The sequence below is a fragment of the Saimiri boliviensis genome, chromosome 2 (genome assembly GCF_048565385.1).
Source record: "Saimiri boliviensis isolate mSaiBol1 chromosome 2, mSaiBol1.pri, whole genome shotgun sequence".
NCBI lineage: Eukaryota > Metazoa > Chordata > Mammalia > Primates > Cebidae > Saimiri > Saimiri boliviensis.
In genome coordinates this window covers 227,364,890-227,389,705 of record NC_133450.1, presented here as the reverse complement: position 1 = coordinate 227,389,705, position 24,816 = coordinate 227,364,890, and the positions used below count along the sequence as shown (strand labels likewise).

The window sequence follows — 24,816 nt, the reverse complement described above, 5'->3', positions numbered from 1 at the left end:
TGTTTACAAAAACTGGGTTTTAGATGTATGAAAATACAGTTTGAATAATTTAGCTCCCTATTTTAATGCTTAAATCAGTAAGACTTGGGATCTAAGGGCCAGTTTTCCTAAGCACCCTATTGGATCACTGTGTTTGTTAGTGTGGAGTGAAGTTGTCTGTCCTTAACTGGTTCCCAGAGATGTTCTGAGATCAGTATTGTCCAAGCATTCTACATACCAGCCCTGCTGCCTTCTAGGTATATAAACATAAATATGTATGTGATCTTCTGAGTCAAATGTTAATCTTATGAAAATGCTTGACCTTTAAAAATGTTTATACATCTTAAGTATACCTGCTTCTCTTTAAGTACATATAATTTCCTTCTCTGCTTCAATGGGAATATTTGCCACTTATGATTCTTATTTGCCAGGGATCATTTAAAAATTTTAAGTTGTGAGGTTTTCATCAGTAATTAGCCATTGCTACTGTCATTCGTACAAATCTAATGTAATTTATTGAATAAGAAGATAAATGGCCTGGTGCGATGGCTCACGCCTGTAATCCCAGCACTTTGGGAGGCCAAGGTGGGTGGATCACGAGGTCAAGAGATCAAGACCATCCTGGCCAATGTGGTGAAACGCTGTCTCTACTAAAAATACAAAAAAAAAAATTAGCCAGGCGTGGTGGCACATGCCTGTGGTCCCAGCTACTTGGGAGGCTGAGGCAGAAGAATTGCTTGAACCCAGGAGGCAGAGGTTGCAGTGAGCTGAGATTGCGCCACTGCACTCCAGCCTGGTGACACAGCAAGACTCCATCTCAAAAAAAAAGAAGATAAATAACATCTAAAAATTTGGTAATTCCAAGTACATTTTTCTCTCATTGCATTTCACTTGATATCTTCAGATACAAATTAGATTTTTTAGTATTGGTTGCTCTCTCAGCACAGAAGTAGAAACTGCTTTTGTCTTGACTAATGCTTACGACTTGATCCTTAATCTTGCTTTACCTAGTGTTTGCCAAGTACACCTGTAAACAGATCTGCATGGTATTTGTGAGTGCAAGTGTAATTACTTTAGATGAGGCCCTGGGTCCTTCATGAATTCAAAATGCTTTCAAGCCTTGTCCCTACCAGGCACCCTTCTCAGCCCTCACTTGTGCCAACTGGGTCAGGCCCAGAAGAAAGCAGAGTTGTGTGTGTGGCCATTGTGTCATTTCTGCTTATTTAACCTTTGACGTCAGAAGCTAGAACACCGGAAGAGGCCAGTAACTACTACACTCTTGGAGGGGAACAAAAGATTATCTTGGCACCAAGAAATGATGCCAAGTTTATTGAGTTGAGAATCCATGGGTATTTAGCCTCCCAAGAAGCTGGGATCACAGGCTCTTGCCACAACACCTGGCTAATTTTTGTATTTTTAGCAGAGACAGTTTTCACCATGTTAGCCAAAATGGTCTTGATCTCCTGGCCTCAGTTGATCCACCCACCTGGGCTCCCCAAAGTGCTGGGATTACAGGCATGAGCCACCACACCCAGTCTAGGTGATGGTGTCTTAATGACCCCCTAAAAGGCAGAATTCTATTAAAGAGCAGGTTTTTATGCTTTGCACCTTCCTAGTGTCAGTAAATGACAAAGGCAAAGAGTTAATGATCCACTGAAATTACATGGGACAATCTAAGGTAGAGATTTTTCTTTTACTGCCCCCTAGTGAATATGGCTCACTATGCAACCAGGATTTGTATTCGGCTCTGATGGGAAAGATAATGGCAGTTTTCTGTGTCTTATACCACCAAATAAATAGACTTACTTCTGCAGGCTTATTAATAATGTTTTTCTTGAGCAATTCTTTTGAATCATGATTGGCCTCTGTATAGATCAAGCAGTTTGTTTATAAGAGCAAATCTGGGGCTGGCCTCAATGGCTCATGCTTGTAATCCCAGCACTATGGGAGGGCGAAGCGGATGGATCACTTGAAGTCAAGAGTTTGAGACCAGCCTGGCCAACATGATGAAACCCAGTCTCTACTAAAAACTGAAAAAAAAAAAATCAGCCAGGCATGGTGGTGGGCACCTGTAATCCCAGCTACTCAGGAGGCTGAGGTGGGAGAATCGGTTGAACTTGGGAGGTGGAGGTTAACAAAACAAAGAAACCTGGGACAGTTTTTACTGCCACCTGGCCACACCTTGGGGCCATGCTTAACTAAGCTTCATAGTTAATATGTACCTTATGTTTTGCAGTGTTTCCTAGGCCTGTGTTTGAATCCCATTTCTTCTGCCAGAGTTTAGCTGTTTAACACACGGGGAAGCAATATGATTTTATGGTTGATTAGGCTGCCTGCAGCGTGAGACTGGGTTTGAATCCTTATTCTGCCAGTTAGCCACTATGTTACCATGGGCCCTATACAGTATTTGTTTGCTGGGGCTTCTTAGGTGTTTGTGGTAACAAGCATCACAAACTATGTGGCTTAAAAAACAGGAGTTTATTTTCTCACAGTTCTGGAGGCAAGAAGTCTAAAATGAAGGTTATCAGCAGGGTTGGTTTCTTCCGGGGCCTGTCTCCTTGACTTGCAGATGGCTGTCTTTTCCCATGTCTACATGATCTTCCCTCTGTGTGTGTCTGGGTTCAAATCTCTTTTTATAAAGTGACCAGTAAGATTGGATTAGGACCTACTCTAATCACCGTATTTTAACTTAATTACCTCTTTAAAGACTCATTTCCAAATATAATCACATTTTGAAGTACTGAGATAATAAAGGTACTTCATTATATTGTGAGCATTTGAAGATAAGATACAGATACATGTCCTAACACATTACCTGGAATATGGTGAGTACTTGCTACATGTAAGTATTTTTATTGCAATTGTAAATTGAATTCTATCTGACTGTGTCTTCTTTTTCAGTCGTGAGATGGCTCTCTGCATGGCTTTTCAATTACTGAGACCTGGGATTATTGTCCTCTTTCTTGTGCCCTCATAGCATCTTAAAATAGTGCCTTCAACAGAGTAATAGGGCAAAAGCTCAAGGAACATTGATCAAGTGGATGGGTTTGAGTTTTGTGCTCAGGATTTCTGAGTGGTCTTCTATGGCTGTCACTTTGGTATCACTATGGTGTCACACCATAGATGGTTGTGAAATGCTCCTGATCAGACTTCCTGGTTCCTGGAGTGGCATTCCCAGTTTCCAAAAGTAGACAAGCACCTGGAGAAGAGTAATCTCTCCATGTCAGGGGCAGGAGACAGAAGTCTTTGTGCATTGTCAGTGAAGTAACTACAAAATCACAGAACCAGATCACCAAATGTAAGAATTATCCAGACATTGGAGGTGATTTTTCAATCAGGCAGTATGTCAAAGTGGTTGGCTTTCTTGCAATTATTAGCTATCCCTAACATTTCTAGACTTAACGAGTATTGATGGAATTATTTGATGTTGGTATTAGGGTAAGTTATCATCTCATTCCCAAAGAATTGATTATTCTCAAAATTTTTTGTATTTTTTTGTTTCAACTGGTATAAATTTTCTTTTCTTTAAAAAACTACTGCTACTCTCACAACCAAGTCATAGCCTGTGTTAAATACTAGCAAGCAGGGATCCACCAGGATCAGAAGAAGGCGGCCAGATTGCAGGTCTCTTATAGAAGCTGTCCAAGGAGGCCAGTATGCAGCCCATCAATCCAGAGACACTTGGATATGCTGGGAAATAGTGTGCTTATTAAGTCTACACATGGCTATTACATCCATCCAGAACAGATGCGTTACACAGACTTCATTAACTACACATAAAGGGCATATTATTCATAGATCATTAGAGAGTCCGCTAAGTGAATTAGCTGTTAAACTATGAGTCAAGGACACCACCAGCCTTACCGACTAGCTCCTTTATCCTCTATCAGATCAGTTACTGAATCTGGTTAATTTTTCTTTTGAAATGCCTCTGAAAACATGTATCTTTTAGTAAATGTTTTAAATAATAACTATGAGGACTGTAACATGCAAATACTGTGATGCACTAAGAAATATGTAGTTGGTCTTTGTCCCAGCTTCCTGGAGTACAGCTCCTAAAACTCTTGGAATCTCCAGAGTGATGAATGTCTTTTGTATGGTAGTGAGAAGACTGGTAGCTGGGGACCCCTAGATCTTCAAGATGGGGGCTGGTCCCCAGAAAGACTAAGACATGATTAGAAGGTTAGAACTTTTAGCCCCATCCCTGACCTCTGGGGAGGAGAGAGAGAAGCTAAAGATTGAGGTAATCACCAGTGGCCAGTGAAGTAATCTATCAGGTCTGTGCAGTGGAATCTCCATAAAACCCCTAAAACAATAGGGTTTGGAGAGCTTCTGGGTTGGTGAATACACTGAGGTATTGGTAGGATGTTGTTACCAGAGGAGACATGGAAGTTCTGTGCACCCACCCTCTGCTCCCATACCTTGCCCAAAGCATCTCTTCCATCTGGCCATCCTGAGTTATATCCCTTATGATAAACTGGTAAACCTAAGTCAAGTGTTTTCCTTAGTTCTGTGAGCCATTTAAGCAAAGTATGGAATCTGAAGAGGGAGTCACAGGAACCCCTGATTTATAGGTGATTGGTCAGAAGTGTAGTTGGCAGCCTGGAACTTGTGACTGGCATCTAAGTGGGGAGCAGTCTTGTAGGACTGATCCCTTAACCTGTGGGGTCTGTGCTAACTCTGAGTGGTGTCAGATGGAATTGGATTGTTGGACACTTGGTTGGTATCTGAAATGTTGGAGAATTGGTTGGTATGAAGAAAAAATCCACACATTTGGTGTCAGAAGAATTGTGACTATCAATGCAAATATATATAAAAATGTGAATTTATATGAAGTAATTTTTAGCTGACCATAACATAGTAGGTATATTCATTGATGTGGTTTGGCTGTGTCCCCACTCAAATCTCTTCTTGAATTGTAATCCCTGTGTGTCTGGGAAGAGAGCTGTTGGGAGGTGCTTGAATTATGTGGGTGGTTCCCCGATGCTGTTCTCGTGATAGAGAATGAGTTCTCAGGAGATCTGATGGTTTAAGGAGGTGCTCTTCCTCCTTCACACCTCACTCTTCTCTCTCCTGTTGCCATGTGAAGAAGATCCTTGTCTCCTCCTCCACCATGATTGTAAGTTTCCTGAGGCTTCCCAGTCATGTGGAACTGTGAGTCAGTTAAGCCTCTTTTATGAATAAATTAACCAGTCTCAGGTATTTTTTTTATAGCAGTGTGAAAATGGACTAATACACCCATTGTTATGACCATAAAGGCTGAAACATGTCTTATTAGGGGTGGATGAAACATGGAATTAAACAACTGATTTAATGTTACCCAGTTTTGCTGTAAATTAATTTATCTATTAAATAGTTTTTTAAAAACAGCAGGAACAACAACAAAATCCTCCCTTATTGTTCCCTTGCTGTGCATTTTCGCTGTCCTCACAGGCCCCCCCCGCTTAATGTCGAAAAAAATCCAACCCTATCATTCAATGATTGCCGATTTTTCTTTCCTTACTTCTTCATTTATGTTTCTCTTTCTTAAAAGTCCCCTGCAGAGTTGCCTTTTAAAATTTGTAATTGGCTTAATTTTTGTGTTTTTTTTTTTATTTGGCAGAAAAGAGCAAGTTAGTACCTTGTACCAAAACATCAACCTTGTGGAGCCGAGACTAATTCAGCCATATGAACATGTTATAAAGAACTTCATCCGCGAAATCAGACTTCAAAGCACAGAAATGGAAAATTTGGCCATTGCGGTGAAGAGGTATAGAAGTCCTTCCTTTTAAGTGTCTTGTGGGTTGTTTAACTTGCTCTCTGAGCTGGGTGGCAAATGGACTGAACTGTATTGTCACACTACGATATAGGTGGACTTCCTGAGCCTCAGGAGCCTAGAGCTTTCCAAATTAAGCCAGCACTGGAGAAGTAGGTCAGCTACCAATCACTCAGGAGGTCATCATGACCCTAGTATGTAAACTCTTCAGGATCAATGATTGATACAGAACAATTAAGAGATTTATCTTACATCCAGCTACTTAAAACACACAGGAATCTTTATCTGGAAAAGTGTAGAACACTGAAGCCTGGCCTTGTTACCTACATGTATCAGACTTTGAGAGCAGGTTACTTAATCTCCCTGAGTCTCAATTCCTGCATCTGCAAAATGAGGATGAACATCTTCATGTCCTCCGGGTGTTAAGACTTAGTGGACGATGTCATGGGTGAGTCCCTCACACTGCCCACCACTTGGTGTGTGCTCAGCAGTGCTGCTTTGGCTCTCTCTACTCTCTAGTCCTCCTCACCTGCCCTACCCGCCTCTGAACTGAAAGCCAAAAATCTATTGAACTCTTACTATATTACAATTCACATAAGCCATAGCTAGCTTACGTAGGATATCCTATTGATGTTAACTGCTATGTCATGCAAAAAAAAAGAAATTATAGGTATTGCAGTTCAAACATCAGCCTCTCTGCTCTCTGGAAGAACTGCATTCCTTTAACATATATTGGGAAAGAGAGGGCATTGTGCTTGTCACAGTTATTGTGTGTTGTGTCCCACAGATGCACCTTGCTGCCATGTGCTCCACCAGGAGCTATGTACCCTGCTGGTTTCTGCCTGGAGCTTATACACATAGCCCATTTAAGAGGGGGGCTGCCCTGTCTGCATAGGGGCAAGTGAGGGCTACAGGCCAAACTATCTTCAACTTCACTGTCTCTTTATCCTTCCCATCCACATAATACTGAAACTATCTAGTTAAACTTTTGGAATAACTGAAGGATATTACAATGTAGGAAAGGAAATGCTTTAAATTCTTGATACTAAATAGGACCTTTCTTACACAAGTCAAGCAAAAGTTGATGTATTCACAAGGGATTTCTTATGAACATTTTCAGTACCTGGCTGATGTTTTTTTGTCTCAAGTTAGCCTTCTAGGGGCCTTCCAATAGGATAAAGGGCTCCAAATGCTACAGCTCCAAATTCTGTAGAGCATACTGGAGTGTGGATCTGAATCCCAGAGTTGTCCTCCTTTCAGCTGTGACAAGCACATACACACATTGATTCCTCAGAGCATCCAATAAATATTAAAACAGACAAACTCACAGGCACACATTTAAGACCCACACAAAGATATGTGGGTACACACAAACATACACATGCCCCCCCATCTAAAGATAATACCATGTAAACCTACGGTGAAAAAAAAACAGACCGGCGTGCTTGAAGTTCTCAGTACCAGCTAGGCTGCTTTCTCATGATGGAGTGAGGACATCACACTGATCTGAGCTGTGTTGCAGTCCCCATCCACTCCCTTCTGTGCTACTGAGGAGATCCGGACCCAGACTCTACACTGAGCCTCATCTCCTAAAGTCTCCTTTCTTAGCTATCAAAGACCTCAGGAAGTGTTTAAATGGCTACTTGTAAACCATTCCTTGCATTCTTAGTCATCCATCCTTACCTCTGTTTTTGACTGGGGGAGGGTTTCAGCCGTTTTGCTCTGAAATGCACCTGAAGAACGGGTTCCCAGTGTCCCGATGGGAGTCCTAGACTAGGTCACGGTGGGCAGACATTTCATTACAAATTAGAAATTGCTGAGGCAAGCACTCTGTCATTATGCATCACCCTGATTTGTAAAAGAAGAAAAAATGTTGCTCGGAAGTGAAAAAGTCAGAGAGAGTCCATTCAGGAGCAGTCCCAGATGTTTGGGATTGGATATCTAGAAGAAGTAGATGGGAAATGATGATAACAGAGAGAAAGGATATGTGGCTTAGTTATTTACCGTCCCAGAGTTGATCAAAATAACTACCAGACATTGCTATGGAGATACACAATTTCTAGACTTCAAATAGCAGGTATTTATAAGCAGAAATGAACTGACCTTCCAAGCTTGGTTAACATAACCTTGGATAGGCTATAAGATGAGGAAGAAGTAAATAGGAACAGAAGATAATACTGTTACTGAAAATTTTACTTTGGGGTCTTCCCCGCCCCCACAATATTTCCTTGGAATTTTATGTGGTAGTTGGACTAACACATGAATAAACTGTGTTGTGAGGGAGTAGTAAGTCGAAAGCAGGTAGGTCGCTATAGCAGAGACCCATCGAACTAGAAGACAGAAAATCTTATATTTAAGCCCTATCATTTACGAATAGCATGTCATTTGTCCAGATGAATCACCTCTAAAGCTAATGGTTTAGATGCAAATCAATGTGCTCTGCCTCCATTGAGATGTGATTTATCATTGTATTCATAACAGAAACAGAATTTTTCTAAAAGGTAACCTTACCTACATTCTAGAACTTTAGGGGACAGATAAGAAATAATGATTGAGATCTTTTTTTCCCTTCTGACTTCAACATATAACATTATGAGTTTTATATAGGGAAATTTCAGAATTATATCTAAACATCATTTTGTCATGGAGTTTTTTTAAATCCAGGTTTGTAACTCAGTCATGAGAGCAAATTCTCAGCCCTGGATATCTTTATTCTTTGCCACAGTCTAGTTTAATGTCACTTTATCCAATTTATTCATCTATTTAATATAATCATGTACTGCATCAAGATGTTTTGGTCAATGACAGTGGTCCCATAAGAATATAACTGTAAATTTTTACTGTATCTATTCTGTAAGATCATACTGGATCTGAAATTATACTGGAATTAACTGTAACACAAATACTGACCATTGTGTTACAGTTACTTCCAGTATGGAGTACAATCCCATGCTGTACAGGTTTGCAGCCTAGGAGCAATAGGCTATACCACATAGCCTAGGTGTATAGTAGGCTCTAATAGCTAGGTTGGCGTAAATACTCTCTATGATACTTACAAAATGACAAAAGTCTCCTAAAGACACGTTTCTGAGAATGTATACTAGTTGTTAAGCAATGCATGACTGTATCTAGTTTCAAAATCATTTTACACCAAAATGGTAAAATCGCCAATCTCATTTTATTATGTAGAAGGAATGGGGAATACCATTTTGAATGGTGTGTTTCTCTTCATCTGTAATATATGGGGCTTAAAATTGATAACTCTGAAGTTTCTCTTCATGTTTCACGTTCAAGAGTATAATGAAAAGACGTGCATCCTTTTGAATTTCAGAGCCCAGGACAAGGCAGCTATGCAGTTGAGTGAGTTGGAAGAGGAAATGGATCAGAGGATTCAGGCTGCGGAACATAAGACACGGAAAGATGTGAGTTTCTGGGACTGACCATTATTCAGCAGATCTTTGTGAAGTGCTTTCTATAGAGAGGGCCCAGGCACTCTTCTGGGTGTCACACTTGGGTACAGCAAGTCCAGATTCTCACAGAGGCTCCCAGTAAAGGAATTTTTACTGGTGGTGTTCTCTGGGGGATGGGTAAGAAGAAATAGAAATAATAATCAAATAAACAAGCAAAGCATATAAGTTCAGATAGTGAAAACTGCCATAAAGAAACAACCTGTGTGATAGTGACTGGGAGAGGAGGCTGCTTAGTTTGGGGACTAGAGGCCTCTTTGAATTGGTAACATCAGAGACGAGGCCTTGGGAGAAGGCAGAGCCAGCCTTTGTAGAAAAGGTGGCTTGACATTCCATACCTGTTTCACTGCCCACACCCACTGCCCACTTTAAGTCTAGATTAGAGTGAAATTAAAATTCTGTCTTCAAACTTTGGTGTTTTATAATGGAATATAGTCATCACTTGGTACCCACAGGGGATTGGTTCCGGGACCCCCACAACCCCACATACCAAAATGCTCAAGTTTTTATACAAATGATGTATATTTACGTACAACCGGCACATATCCTCCAGCATACTTTAAATCATCTCTGGATTACTTATAATACCTAATATTTAATATAATATAAATGCTTTGTAAATATGTGTTATACTGTATGTTTATCTGCATCACTCTTACTGCTTTTTAAAATGTTTTCAGTCTTCAGTGGTTGAATTAGCAAATACAGAACCTGTGGACATGAAGGGCTGACTGTTTACCTTTATTCAGCATTATAGGAACCCTTTGTTGAAAGTTACATGTTACCTTCAGTGATTTCCATTGAAGAAAGAATTTTTTCTTATAAAATATTTGTGGGTGATTACTGTTTAACAGAAAATAGACAGTGTTAGGTTGAAAATTCCACTTTTGTTTATTCATTTGCCTGTTAACACTGAGTGGCAGCAAAATAATGTGCAAGTGGCCTGAACGTCGGCATCTGGGAGACCTTCGTTTACCTCCAGGCCCTGATCTTATCTAGGTGGCATTAGGAAAATAACCCAACCTCTGAGCCTTTGTTATTCCATCTCTAAAATGGGATGATGCAATCTACGTGCCTTCACAGGGTTAAACATGGTGATCTATATAAAGTGCCTGGTACAGTGCCTGTGATGTGGTGGCTGCAGCCTGGTTCTTACTGTCCTGCTCTTTCCTGTGGCTCTGTGTATTCTTGATTCCTTTTAGATTCTTTGCCTTAAATGGCTTTACCACACATATGCTCTGGGGTGTCTTTATCATCCTGTCTCTTCATAAAAAGTTTAAATGGAAGCTGGATGTCATATTCAGCCACATAAATGGCTTAAGGTTCATGGTCCAGCTTCAAAGCAATGGATAACCCCTTATTCTGTTAGTACTTTTTGTAAAAAGGGAAGAGTAAAATCATTTTTATGCCTTTTTTCCTCTCCCATCTATTGCGTTTAATCTGTGCACTCATTCATTCAGCAAACACTTATCAAGCACATGTGTTATTCTGTCATCATAGCTCATTGCTTCTTCCAGGTAACTGCCTCCCAAATTGGTTGTTGGTAATGGGGATATTACCATGGCCCCCACCTTTTATAACTTCATGTTTTGTTAGTGACAACATCTTCTTTAGTTTCCTTGGCTTCAGTCCAGAGGGGACAAACCTGTGCATCCACGGCATCATTTCTCTATCCCACAGCAGTGACACATGTGGCCCGTCAGTCATTACATCTACATGCGGTCTCCAAACCTCAGCATGCCAGTCCAGGACCTCTCTGTGGCACTGTGAGGAACCTTGTTTGCCTGCCCATCCGTGTCCACCTCACACCTTTCTAAACACAACTTCTATGGACTAACATGCCCAGGCCGGTCTAAGATTTTCCCTAATTTCCTTCCATTTCACACAGCTCCCCTCAGCTCCCCCAGATTCTTCACCCCCAGCTCTGGCCCAGTGGTCTTGCTGTGTATAACTCTGCTTTGGCTCCAGCTGTTTTCTTTGCCTTGATGATGGGCTCCTCACTCCTTTCCTCCTTCCTAAATTCTGCAAAGCTCAGAGGAATCCTCACTTTCTTCTTCATGCCCTCCCCTGCTCCTCTAGCCACATTTACCTCTTCCGGACCTTGACTACCATGGCATAATACAGCATATATTGCGTTTTTTCAGTTTTTTTTTTTTTAAACTGTAACAGCTTTATGGAGGTATAATTGGTGTGCAATAAACTGCACATAAAGTACAGAATATGTGAAGTTTGGACATATGTATACACCATGGAACCATTCCCATAGGCAAGATCATGGGCATAACTATCCACTCGAAGTTTCTTCATGCCCCTTGAAGGTATAACAAGCATTCCTTCCTCCTCTTTTTTTTTTTTTTGGCCCTTTCTGCCAGGCAATCATTGTTTTATCTTCTGTCACTGCAGATTAGTTTGAAGTTTTCAGAACTGTAGAGAAATGGAATCATGCAGTATATATTACTATTTCTTGTCTGGCTTCTTCCACACTGCGTAATTATTTTGAGACTTATTCATGTAATCAGTAGTTTTTTCTTGTTCATTGCTGAGTAGTATTCCATTATATAGGGGTACCACAGTGTTTAGCCATTCATCTGTTGAAGGACATTTGAGTTATTTCCAGTTTTTAGTTATTGCAAATTAAGGTGCTATGAATATACATAGGCACATCTTTACATAGACATATACTTTATTCCTCTTGAGTGAATTCCTGGAGTGGAATGGGTTGATCATCTGTGTAGATGAATGTGTATTTTTATAAATCATTGCCAACATGATTTCCAGAGTGGTTGTACAGTTGTATGTTTCAATCAGCAGTGTATGATAATCCTGTTCTTTTAGCCTCCTAATCGATGTGTAGAGGAATCTCACTGTGGTTTTAACTTGCATCTCTCTAATGACTAGTTGTGTGGAGGATCTTTTCATGGGTTCATTTGCCATGTGTATACTTTTTTTTTTTTTTTTTTTTTTGCTGAAGTATCTTGTTAAAATCTTTGACTCAATAAAAGTACACTTTTCTTTAAATTACTGTGTTTTGAGAGTTCTTTATATATTCTGAATGCAAGTCTTTTATCAGATACCTGATCTACAAATACTTTCCCCTACACTGTGACCTGTCTTTTTATTCTCTTAACTGTATCTTTAAGTATAACTTATTAATTTTGATGAATTATAATTTATCAATTTTTTTCATGGACCATACTTTTCATGTAGTATTTAAAAATCTTTAACCCAATCTCACAAAGATTTTCCCCCATGTTATCTTCTGTGTGTTTTATTGTTTTAGGTTACATTTAGGATCCATTTTGTATTTGGTGCCAAGATATGGATCAGTGTTTATATTTTTTGCATGTAGATATCCAATTGTTCCTGCACCTTTATTAAACAGAAAACTAACCATTTTCCACTGAATTGCCTCTGCGCTTTATCCAAAATCAGTTTTCTCTATTTGTGTGGGTTTATTTCTGGGCTCTCTGTTCTATTCCATTGATTTGTCTATCATTATGCTAATAATACGTTGCCTTGATACCTATTGGTTTATAATAAGTCTTGCAACCAAATAGTATTGGTTCTAAAACTGTACTTTTAAAAAGTTTTTTTGGCTATGTTAATTGCTTTAATTTCCATAGAATCAGCCTGTCAATTTCTTTAAAAAAAAAAAAAGCAAACAAAAAACTAAAAGTCTGCAGGGAGTTTGACTGAACTTTGTTACATATATAGATCAATTTGGGGAGAATTGACATCTTAACAATATTGAAAATATGATTTATCTCTCCATTTATTTATGTCTTCTTTCAGCACTGTTTAGTGTTATTCAATGTAAAGATCTTGTACATCTTAGATTTACTCTTAATATGTCATATTTTGATGAAACTATAAATAGTATTTCTAAAAATTTTAATTTCTGATTGTTCATTGTGAATGTATAGGAATACATTTGATTTTTGAGTATTGGTTGGTCTTGAATTCTGTAACATTACTTACATTGTTTATACATAGTGTCTTTTTGTTAGTAGATTTTGTCAGATTTTCCAGGGTGATAATTATGAAACATATGACTAAAAACAGTTTTATTTGTCTTTCTGATTCCGATGATGCTTTTAATTTTTCTTGCCTTATTGTACTGGTTAGAAGAATAAAGGAGATGAGAACATTGAATGTGATGTTAGTGGCATCTATGGATGCCTTTATTAAGTGGAGTAGGGTTCCTTCTGTTCCTAGTTTGCTGAATATTATTATTGTTGCTGTTATTTTAATCAGGAATGGATGTTGGATTTTGTCAAATACTTTTTCTGTCATTACTTATGGTTATATTTTTTCTCTTTTAGAATGTTAATGTGGTGAATTACATTGATTGATTTTTTGAATATTAAAACAAACTTGCATGTGAGATAGGCCCTAATTAGTTTTAACGTATTACCCTTTTTTTTTTTTTTTTTTTTTTTGAGACGGAGTTTCGATCTTGTTACCCAGGCTGGAGTGCAATGGCGCGATCTCAGCTCACTGCCACCTCTGCCTCCTGGGTTCAGGCAATTCTCCTGCCTCAGCCTCCTGAGTAGCTGGGATTACAGGCACGTGCCACCATGCCCAGCTAATTTTTTGTATTTTTAGTAGAGACGGGGTTTCACCATGTTGACCAGGATGGTCTCGATCTCTTGACCTCGTGATCCACCCGCTTCAGCCTCCCAAAGTGCTGGGATTACAGGCTTGAGCCACCACGCCGGGCTACCCTTTTTATAGATTGCTGAATTTTACTTATTTTTGCATTTATATGCAGAAGAGATAGTGGTTTGTACTTTTAACCCCTTTGTCTGATTTTAGCGACTGGGAAATTCTGGTCTCATAGAATGAGTTGGGACGTATTCTCTCCATTCCAGTTTGCTGGAAGTTTGTGAAGAGTTGATCTGAACTACTACCATTTCTCACCTGCATTACTGTAACAATTTCTTATCTGATCTATCAACATCTATCTAGCTGTCACAGGTTGGGAATGAAATAGGCTAGTGATCATTTCCTTTATGGAGCTCTGGATAAAGTATTTTTAAACCGTAAAATGTTTATGTTTGGGTTTGTGGCTGTTGACCTGATGAAGAGACTTGCAGTCAAGTCCATTTCTGACTCCGGGAAGGCTGCCTCATTAGCATCTCATTGTGAGGCTTCTGTGTCTTCATCCACTTGTGAGGCAGGCAATACTTGCTGCTTCACCTATGAAGCTGGATGAAGTCAAGATAGCCCCTTTTTAAAAAGTGACCATAAGGGTAGATGTTGCTCTTCTCCTAAGCATTTCACATGGATTATTTAATTTATATGGATTATTTAACTTGGATTATTTAATTTAATCCTCACAATAGGTAAAAAAGAAAATGGAGGTGTGGATAAGTTTAGCAACTTGCTCAGTCTCCACAGCCAATGAGTAGGCAGTAAGACGCGCTACCTCTGACAGGTATTCAGATGTGGGAGCATGATGCAGAGAGGCCCTAGCTTACCCTCTAGCAGACTGATTTCCCGTCACATCTCCCTGTTTTTTCTTTTTTTTTTTTTGTTATAATTTCCTGAAATTGTCTTTTTTTCTGTCTCCTCCACTAGAATGCATGAGAACATCAGTTTTATTGTCCCACTCTGTCCCCATGTCCCCAGTGCCTAGAACCTTTGGTAGGTGATCAGCGAATATTTGTACACTGAATTTTACTGGTTAGCAACATAAAACTATTTGAATACTGAATGTAGGATATAAAATTATATAATTTATTAAGAGAAAAGGAAATTTAAACATGTTTAAGCCCATGGGAGCTGCTTCCGAATAGCAGTCCCTTAACCTCCTGGAGTACCTTAATGCCATTCTCTGCTCCAGAAGAACTGGAAGGAACACCTCTGAGAAGTACCGGCCCACAGGGAAGCACTTTGCATAGAAATTTGCAGTGATGTGATTGAGATTTAGATAAGGCATCAGTTCTAGGGAAAAGGGTGCACCTGGGTTGCCTCGGTGAGTCCTGACGATATGATAGGATTCCAGCAAGCATGGCAGTCCTTCACCGTGCCATGTCTTGTAACTAATTATAGCAATAATGAATTGATTGATGTGCTACGGCCTCTATCACAATGTGAGTAATAGTCTTAGAAGTGTCACTCCCGGGTGAGGTGTGTATGTAGGTGTGGGATTCTGCACTTTGGTTTTGTAGGTTTCAATTCCAAAACTGCTGTACATTTGAAGTCACTGGTTTCCTTCCAATATCCCTTCTCACCCTCCCTGTATAGGAGAACTGAGGTCAGCCTTAATTTGACACAAAATATTTCTCACCTGTCGGGTTTTAAAGGTTGTTTAAGAGGGCGAACCTATTTAAATGAACAAAATCTTTTTTTTTTCTTTTAGGAAAAACGCAAAGCTGAGGAAGCCCTTAGTGATCTCAGACGTCAGTATGAAACGGAAGTAGGAGATCTGCAGGTGACCATTAAAAAGCTGAGAAAGGTAGGCATGTGGCACCTGGACTTCAGGAACGGCCTCAGCGTCTAAGTGTACCTAAGCTATTAACAACCAAAAACATTTGGCAGATAGATCAGATTTCAGAATCAAGGAACTTCTTGGAATGACCTTTATTTTTGAAACTGAGTCTCGCTCTGTCACCCAGGCCGGAGTGCAGTGGCACGATCTTGGCTTGCTGCAACCTCTGCCTCCTGGGTTCAAGCAATTCTCCTGTCTCAGCCTCCTGAGTAGCTGAGGATTACAGGTACACACCACCACACCTGGCTAATTTTTCGACTTTTAGTAGAGACAGGGTTTCACCATGTTGGCCAGGTTCGACTGGAACTCCTGACCTCTGGTGATCTGCTTCCCACAGTGCTGGGATTACAGGTATGAGCCACTGCACCCAGCCTGAAAGACCTTCTTTTAAGGGCCCTCGATTTCCTCTTCTGTTTCCAAGGGCCACCTGTCTTTTGCACAGATCTAATAAATATTTCTGATCCCGTCAACCGTTGTCCATAAAACTTTAGTTTTTCTTTCCTTGGTCTTCACCAGCTCAGCACTCTCAAGTTCCTATGTCTAGTGGACTGCATGCTTCATGACTGTTTTTCTCGGTCATGTCAAGCATCCCCAGGTCCCTACCCCTAGCTTATTGCAAAGTGCATGGTAAGTATTCAGGGAATATTTATTAAATGAAATGAATATTGCTCTTCTAAGTAGAAAATTTCAGATCTAGGGTACCCTGATTGCCACGAGTCACCAATTTTTGAAGAGAACCAGAACTTGAGTGTGAGCAAAGTTGTGATTAGTTTTTTTGTTTGTTTGTTTTGTTTTTTTTTAATGTGGTTGGGTTTTGGCTTTTTCTCTGTTGGTTTGTAGTGAGCAGGTTCTGTTTTACTCAGTAATGCTCTGGCAGTTGTTTAGCAGGTGCTCTGTAGGCAGTGGAGGGGAGAGGAGGGTGTGTTATCATTTGTCGATTTCTGTGGTATAAATACTCCTGCCATTACTGATTTCATGCTATCAAGCTGATATCACTGAATTTAAGGTTGAGAAGAGATGGTTAAAGTAGACTTTCACCTGCCAGTACAGGCTGGCTCCAGCACTGTACTAGACACATTTCTTGCATCTGTTTTTGTTTTTCCCATAACTAATGGGAATGTCCTAGCTAAAATGAAAATGGATAACTAAAAAAGAAGTATCCTTGCTGGGCATGGTGGCACATGCCTATAATTCCAGTACTTTGGAAGGCTAAGGCAGGAGGATTGCTTGTGCTCAGGTGGTCAAGACCAGCATGGGCGACATAGATCCCACCACTCAGATTTTATTGATTTTAGTTATTTAATAAGCATTTATTGAACTCACCATGAAGAAAACATAGATGCATCTGACACTAACTCTGCTCTTAAAAAAATCTTTAAGGAGGGAAGGTAAGACATTTCTACATAATTATATGCAGAATGGAAAGTGTTAAATGCAGATAATACAAAGGAGAATAGAAAGATCCAGATTCCAATGTAGCATAACTTAAAAAAGCAAGAATTTGATTGCTTAGTAGTTGAATGGTTTTCAGAAAGGGCTTTTCAGTTGTTTCCAAGAAAGTTCATTTCATAATGAAACCCCTTTTTCAAATGTTTAAATTATTTAGAACAAAATTCCAAATCCTTATGGATTTTATGTAGTTTAATGATTTATAAAGTCACATAATGTTGAAAACTGATGGCTTCTAGAATTGTCATATGTATATTCAGGGATAGTCCCAAACTTAACCAAAGCAATTCAGAGTGAGTTTGTAAGCACACAACTTTTATTTGCTCTTTCAGCTTGAAGAACAGTCAAAACACATAAGTCAAAGGGAAGATGTGGCTGCACTGAAAAAACAAATTTATGATTTATCAATGGTAAGAATTACCTTTTTACTTACAGAAATGCACTTCCTGTTAGACTACATAGTCATGCTCTTATTTTAGTGTTCCAGGAAGAGCAGCTTAAAGAGAAATTAATAACTATAGTTAGAAAAATTCCTTAAAATACCTTTGATCAAAGATACTATTTATGCAGGCTTTTTCCCTTGATAATATGCCACTTACTGTAAAAGCTTTTTACTTATTTTTCATACAAAGTAGTAAAGGCATAATGCTTAAATCTTATAACATAGTTAACCCTGTATTCTTCAAGCATCAGCTCTGGTCTGTATCCCTGGCTTTGTGATGAGGATTTTAATGCCTTGCCCCTTCCTCCAAGTTTTTTCTTTTCTGTCCCTTTTCCATCTTACGCCAGTCCATCTTTATTTTAGTACTAACAACATTGATAAGCTTTACATCTCTTTCTGTTATCTTTGCTAAATTTTATTTATTTTGATTTTAGATTAACTCCCAAATTTGAAAGCAAATAAAGAGCATTTTCTTTAGTATGATTCTATGTTTTCACTGCAGAGCTAAGAAATGAGTGAGGCTTGCATTTCTTTCTCTCCGTTCATCATCTCTCCTTCACTTAAAAGAAGGTTCCCAGCTTCATGGTCAAATGAATTTGTAGTTCCAAATTTTTCCACATCTTAGTTGGCTTTCCATTTGGGTAATGATATTCTTAATAGAGTTATTTGCCTTTCTTGGATTTTCTGGTTCAATTTTTGGTTTCTTGTTGCAAAAAGAAACTCTACCATTTTCATGATATCACTGATACCTTAAGACCCCTTTATTCTTTCCAATGCATGAAATTTATTTAGCTTTTCTCCTTGAAGATACTAATTTGGGAGTCTATAAAATTTCAGTTCTGATTAGACTGATTGTTTTTCAAACTTGCTACCCATATGTTCTGCAATTTTTCACTGGGCCTTTCATTGAATTGCAGCATTTTGCATATTACAATTTTTTTGTTGGGAAGAGGGTTTTATTCTCATTTTGCCATAGCACATCCTAAGAAACTTTTTCAGAACGATTATGTGAGGGAGAAATTTTCTGTTTTGGAATGTTTGAGAGTGTCTGCATTCCCCCTCACGATTTATTAAGTTTGTTTAAATAAATAGAATTTTCCAGGACTTACTAATTTAATTCTTTCAAGGTACCTTTTTTTTTTTTTTTTTTTTTTTTTTCCCCAAATACCTGGCAGTTCTTGGTGATCTGTTCATGTTTTAAAGTGAAGGACTAGCTTGGTCACTTGTAGCTGGCGTAGGAGTCCTGTGGGACTGTGTGAACAGATCTGCTCACCTCAAGGCCTCTCTCCCTAGAGAATGTCTTCATAGGAGCTCTGTGTGTGAAGCTGGCAAGGGACCCCAGTTGGGACCACCATGAGCGGGGCAGGGATATTCAGAGAGAAGCCTTAGCTTTTCTTAAAGGAGCCACTCAGTTTTAAAAAGATAACCTCTGTTTTGTCTTTGGAATCCACTCTGGCTCTCTTCTGTTACTTGTTAGGGAAAGATGGGATGGGCTTGGTGGGAGGGGTGCCTTATTATACAGTTTTCGTCACTCCTTCCAACCCCATATCTGGTTCTGTCTTTCTGGGGTTCAGCCTGACCACTTGTCTCCTTCTGGGTTCTGTGTCAAAACCTTGAACACACTTCCTCTAGACTTCCATTTCCCCACACTCTTCTTTTTGGGAGAACATTTTGATTAGTTTCCATTTTCCAGAAGTGTGTTTAAGTCACTTGAATGCTGTGGGTCCCTTTTCCATTCTTGTAATTGTAATTGGTTCATTTCCTTTGGCATTTCATTTTAATGAGGTTTTGAGAGGGAAAAAAGACAAATTCATGTACTCCGTCCATCATCTTGAAGGGATGTTTCCAATATTGTTTTAAGAAAATATAGAGATTTTCTAATCGTACTGTTTTAAGTGCAAAACTTAAAATATTGATAGAATTTAGTTGTAAAAAGTAGCCAGTGTATCTGGTAATAGGTACTATTGATTCCACAAAATATTTATCAATAATTTTATAGTTCTCATTAAATAAAGCAGAAATTCAAATGTTTGTTGTCAGTTTAATTTGCCAATACTGTGTTGAAATACATCATGATAAACTCTTGACTGTTGTAGTTTGGCATCCGATATCAAGCGTAAAAAATGAAGAACTTTGAGGATTTAGATTTCTGATACTTTATTAATTTATAATGATCTCAAATTACCTTGAATTGACAAATAGTTCTTTGAACACTGAGATTTGAAGAGTTGTGGAAGTATGGGAGTGGTGTGGAGCATGGCAGGACACTTTACTTCATTTCTCCCAGGCAGAGGAAAATCTGAATCTAATGACCTCCATTTTTCCTCTTTTCCAGGAAAATCAGAAAGTTAAGAAAGACCTTTTAGAAGCACAGACAAACATAGCCTTTCTTCAGAGTGAATTAGATGCTTTGAAAAGTGATTATGCTGATCAGAGTCTGAATACTGAAAGGTATGAACTTTACATTTTATTTGTTAGTTTGAGTAGAATGTTGAGATGATCAGGCAAAAGAAACTCAGCTATGGAATAAGAAAGAGTAACTTTCCTAATATCTTTCTTACTTTCTAATGATTTTATTTTCAATATCAGATTTCTTAGTGTTTTTTATGTTTTTAATTTTTTAGAGCAAACAGAATAATTAATTATTGTCTGCTTAGGCTAGTGCAAGGCTTAATAAATGTTTGAATTAACTGGGAGCTAAAAGAACATACTTACAGTGCCAAGGGTCAGTACTTATTAAGTGCTTTGAAGTCAGGAATCCTGGCCGTAAAACATAAGAAAAGGAAAAGTAGACAAGTCTATTTTTGTGGGTGTTAGTTTTGCAGTATTGTGTTAATACCATAAGACCTAATACACACACATACACTCACAGACATGTATTTATATATAAGGAACATAGACATGTATATTTTTATATGGCTGGTAAATATAAAATGCATAGATATGTGTATATGTGTGTATCCCCTAGGACATGCACACTTGGGAAAAATATCTTTTTTGGGTTTGTTTGTAAACTTTAATCAAAATTAAGGTCTTATAAGAGAAAACAGTGAAATATTTATTACTACATACAATCTCTAAACTAGATAAAGAGTTGTGAGTGGAGAGTGTGTGTATATATATGTATATAGATAGATATGTATTTATATATGTATATATTACATATATAATATATAGTATATTTTATATATTAATATATAATATATGATATAATATATATTATATTTATAGTATATATTATATTAATTATATATTATTATATATTATGTTATATATAATATGATTTTTTTCTTCTCTCAAGTAGAAATACACCCACTCTGTCTTCTTCCCATGTAGAAATATATATTATATATATATGTTTTAATATATATAAAAAATAATATATATCATATATTATTATATATTATAACCCAAATAATATATAATAATTTATATATTATATATAAATATATAAAATATATATATATTACCTATTTACATATAATGTATATTACATAATATGTATAGTATATATTATGTGAATTTAGTTAGGGAAAAAAGCAAAAAGATTATAGGATTTAATGACAGAGGAGCTAAAAACTATTAGAAGTAGTACCAAGAACATAATCATGGTTTGGGTTAATTGCTGTGTTATCACAGAAGAGGTTTTGTTTTAGTTCAGAAAAGGTGAAGAACTGTATTAAAGAGGTGCTGCTGGAGAGGAGTCTAGGTGGAAAGATAGCTCTGTGCTGGGAAAGGGGGAAGAGGCAGCCAGGATGGTGACATCAGCAACTTGGAGCAGGTGTCACTGCTGCCTGCCAGGCACTGTCCTGGTCCTTCACAAGCATTAACTGATCCAGTCCACAGAACACCCAATAAGACAGGGACTTTGATTATGTCCATTTTACAGATGGGAAAAGAGAGTCTCAGAGATGTTCCAGGTGAGGAAGTAACCAAAGCAGGGGCCAGACCATAGGGAAGGATAGGGCTTAGGGAAAGGTGAGACCACAGGGCAAAAGAGACATTTTCTTTTTTTTTCTTTTAAATTATACTTTAAGTTCTAGGGTGCATGTGCAGAACATGCAGGTTTGTTACATAGGTATACATGTGCCTCCATACCCCCATCATCTATGTTAGGTATTTCTCCTAATGTTATCCCTCCCTAATCCCCCCATCCTCTATCCCTCCCCTATTCCTCCCACCCCCAATAGGCCCCAGTGTGTGATGTTCCCCTCCCTGTGTCCATGTGTTCTCATTGTTCAACACCCACCTATGAGTGAGAACATGTGGTATTTGGCTTTCTGTTCTTGTGTCAGTTCACTGAGAATGATGGTTTCCAGCTTCAGCCATGTCCCAGCAAAGGACATGAATTCATCATTTTTTATGGCTGCATAGTATTCCATGGTGTATATGTGCCACATTTTCCTTATCCGGTCTATCTTTGGGCATTTGGGTTGGTTCCAAGTTTTTGCTATCGTAAACGGTGCTGCAATAAACATACATGTGCATGTATCTTTATAGTAGAATTTTTATTATCCTTTGGGTATATACCCAATATTTAAAATAGAAAAGCAAAACTTAAAAAAAAAATTTTAATTTAAAAGCTGGTTTAAGGTTATAATAGAGGGGCCCCAAATTTTGGGTTAAGGAACTTCAGTTCCTGTAGACAATTAGGAAGTGTTTACTTTTATCATCCAGGGAGCAAATGGACAAGTTACTGTGGACAAAACTTGACAGCCTCTGTGTTTTGGGAAGCTAGTGATGAGGTTTGTGTGCTTAGAGGGATAGGCGCTGGAGGCAAGGGTGCTCTGAGTACAGTTTGGGGAAAAAGCCAGAGCTTCCATCATAAAGCAACAGAGGAATTGCCACAGGGTGAGTGCCTAGTGAGCTTAGCAAGCCTGGTTCTTTGGGGATCTCTGTGGTTTAGGGTAAGGAGAGGAGGGAGAGCAGGAATAGGGTGAGACATGGAAAGGGGAAGGAATCACAGAAAAGAAGAAAATAGAAGGAGTCAGGATTATATAAAGCTTTGAATGAGCAGGGAAGTTTCAGCAGGCACAGTTTCTGAGACGCCCCTAGGAGAGAGGGGACTTGGGAGTTTCAGTCCCCATGGAGAACAAAGCTGGATCAGCGAGGGTGGGGATGGAAGAGCTGGTGGATGCCATGATGGGCTGAGGAGGAGAAGCTCTAGACTTGTGATGTCAGAGGCAGGGCAGAGCCTCACAGAAGAAAGCATAGAATGTGAGTGTGTTTGTGGAGTCGCAGAAGGAGAGGAGGCTGCTAAGGCCACAGAGGTCCAGAGGAGGAACACAGGAACTGTCGAAAACCATGGTCAAGGACACTTGTCTTTGAAAAAGGTGGAAAAGAGGCCAGGAGGGTAGGTATAGGTGAGGCAGGACTTAACACCTAATTCTCACTCAAACATAAAATGTAATTTTACAGGGATCTGGAAATAATCCGAGAATACACAGAAGATCGAAATAGTCTTGAGAGGCAAATTGAAATACTCCAGTAAGTTCTCATATCAAATGCTCATTACATTTACATTTCACTTATTTTTTGTTAATAAAAGAGATAACACATATGACATGAGTTGCCATGTTCTGAAGATGAGGTTTGCAGGTCAGCGTGTGTTTCTTCTCAGGATGTGCACTCGGCATCTCTGCTTAGCTTTCTGATTCTTATAATCCTAAATAATCCAGATGTGGGGAATACAGTATAAATCGCTAAACATCTTTGGAATTCAGAGGCTATGTCCAGCGTGTCTGTATTATGCCTCCATAAAGAGGAACGGCCTTGAGCGCTTAGCTTTTTCTGGGCTCTATACTGCGAGTTTTTCAGGCTGCTTCTCTTAGTGCAGCCACAAGGCTCTGTCTCCACAATCATTCTTTCTGTTTGTTGTGTTTACTTAGAAGTATATTTTTCTTAGGTTTTTTCTCCTCCCCAGGTAGAAATATACGCATTCTGTCAGCTTTACAACTAGGTTGCAGCTGTTCCGTCCTCTGAGGCTCCTCCCCACAAAACCTACCTCTCTCTTTCCCCTTTTTTTCTTTTCCGCCAATGCCATATTGTCGTTGGTTTCAGTTCCTCCAAATGAAGTCAGGTCAGGTTTGACCTTTTTTTTTTTTTTTTTTCACCATTTTTGAATGCTTATTAAGTCTCACCTGTGGCAGTTGTAGAGTTCATTTATTTCACTAATCCTTTGAGTTTTTGTATTCATTCATTTATTCATTCATTCAACAGATTTGTTAGCACCTCTGACAGGCCAGGTATGGCAGGAGCCAAGGATAGAGTGGGGAGTGGGTGAAATATCTCTTTCCTCCTTATGGGGCTAGTCTAGGGGAAGAAGACAGAAATGGATCAGTAATTATAGAAATAAATATAAAAGGCCTAATGAGAGAGCTGCATCGAAAGAAAGGTACGTGTCCCCTAAGGGAAGCTTTGGCCTATCAAAGAAGGTCAAAGAAGTGTTCCGGAGGAAGTGAGGATTGAGCTAAGATGCAAAAAGGGTGAATCAGCCTTAAGCTGGGGAAGCTTAGCCGCTCTGTGGGGTAGGAGCTGTGGAATCCTAGCTGTGCTATACAGGAGGCCACTGGAGTTCTGACAACTTAAATGACTTCTGTTAAGTCATATGGAAATAAGAGTTGGGATTTGAACCCAGATCTGACAGAGATCATTATCCAAATATCTACCTGCTACATGATGGTGCCTGGTGGAATGGTGCCAGGCCATGCATAGAATGCAGGAGCTGCCAGGAGCATGAAGCCTGATATAACACACGGCGTTCGTCCCCGAACTCTGAGATGCGGGAACTGGCTGCGTAGGTTCAGGCATTTAGAGAGCTTTTGAAGACTTGCATGGAATCTGTTCAATCAGCGGGGCTACCTGAAGGAAGAGTGAGTTCCACAGCATAGCAGTTCACTCCTACAAGGCCCTGAGACCTTTAAAGAGAGATGAGTAATCAATTAAGTTCATGTGCTTTGAGTAATGAATGATCTCAGTTTATGAGGTTTGAAGGGAAGTGGTGGAAAGCTGAAGAAGATGATACATTATTCCACATTCTAAATGTTACAGCCAGTAAAGAAAGTGGTGACACTGACCCCCACCGATACTTTCCTTGTCTCTCTTTCTGCTTGTTTCTTTACTCTGCAGAACAGCTAACCGGAAGCTACATGACAGTAATGATGGCCTTAGAAGTGCCCTTGAAAACAGTTATAGCAAGTTCAACAGATCTTTGGTATGCCACATAGTTTTA

General features: G+C 39.0%; 1 protein-coding gene across 1 annotated transcript in view; it reads left to right on the top strand.

The window, feature by feature from the left end:
- Positions 1 to 24,816, top strand: part of RASEF (RAS and EF-hand domain containing) — a 70,231-nt gene that overhangs the window by 18,801 nt on the left and 26,614 nt on the right. The window contains exons 2-8 of the mRNA XM_039475267.2: positions 5,582 to 5,728; positions 9,066 to 9,156; positions 15,566 to 15,661; positions 17,476 to 17,553; positions 19,921 to 20,036; positions 23,004 to 23,072; positions 24,714 to 24,798. Coding sequence (XP_039331201.1) covers positions 5,582 to 5,728; positions 9,066 to 9,156; positions 15,566 to 15,661; positions 17,476 to 17,553; positions 19,921 to 20,036; positions 23,004 to 23,072; positions 24,714 to 24,798 — 682 coding nt within the window. The remainder of the gene's footprint in view (positions 1 to 5,581; positions 5,729 to 9,065; positions 9,157 to 15,565; positions 15,662 to 17,475; positions 17,554 to 19,920; positions 20,037 to 23,003; positions 23,073 to 24,713; positions 24,799 to 24,816) is intronic.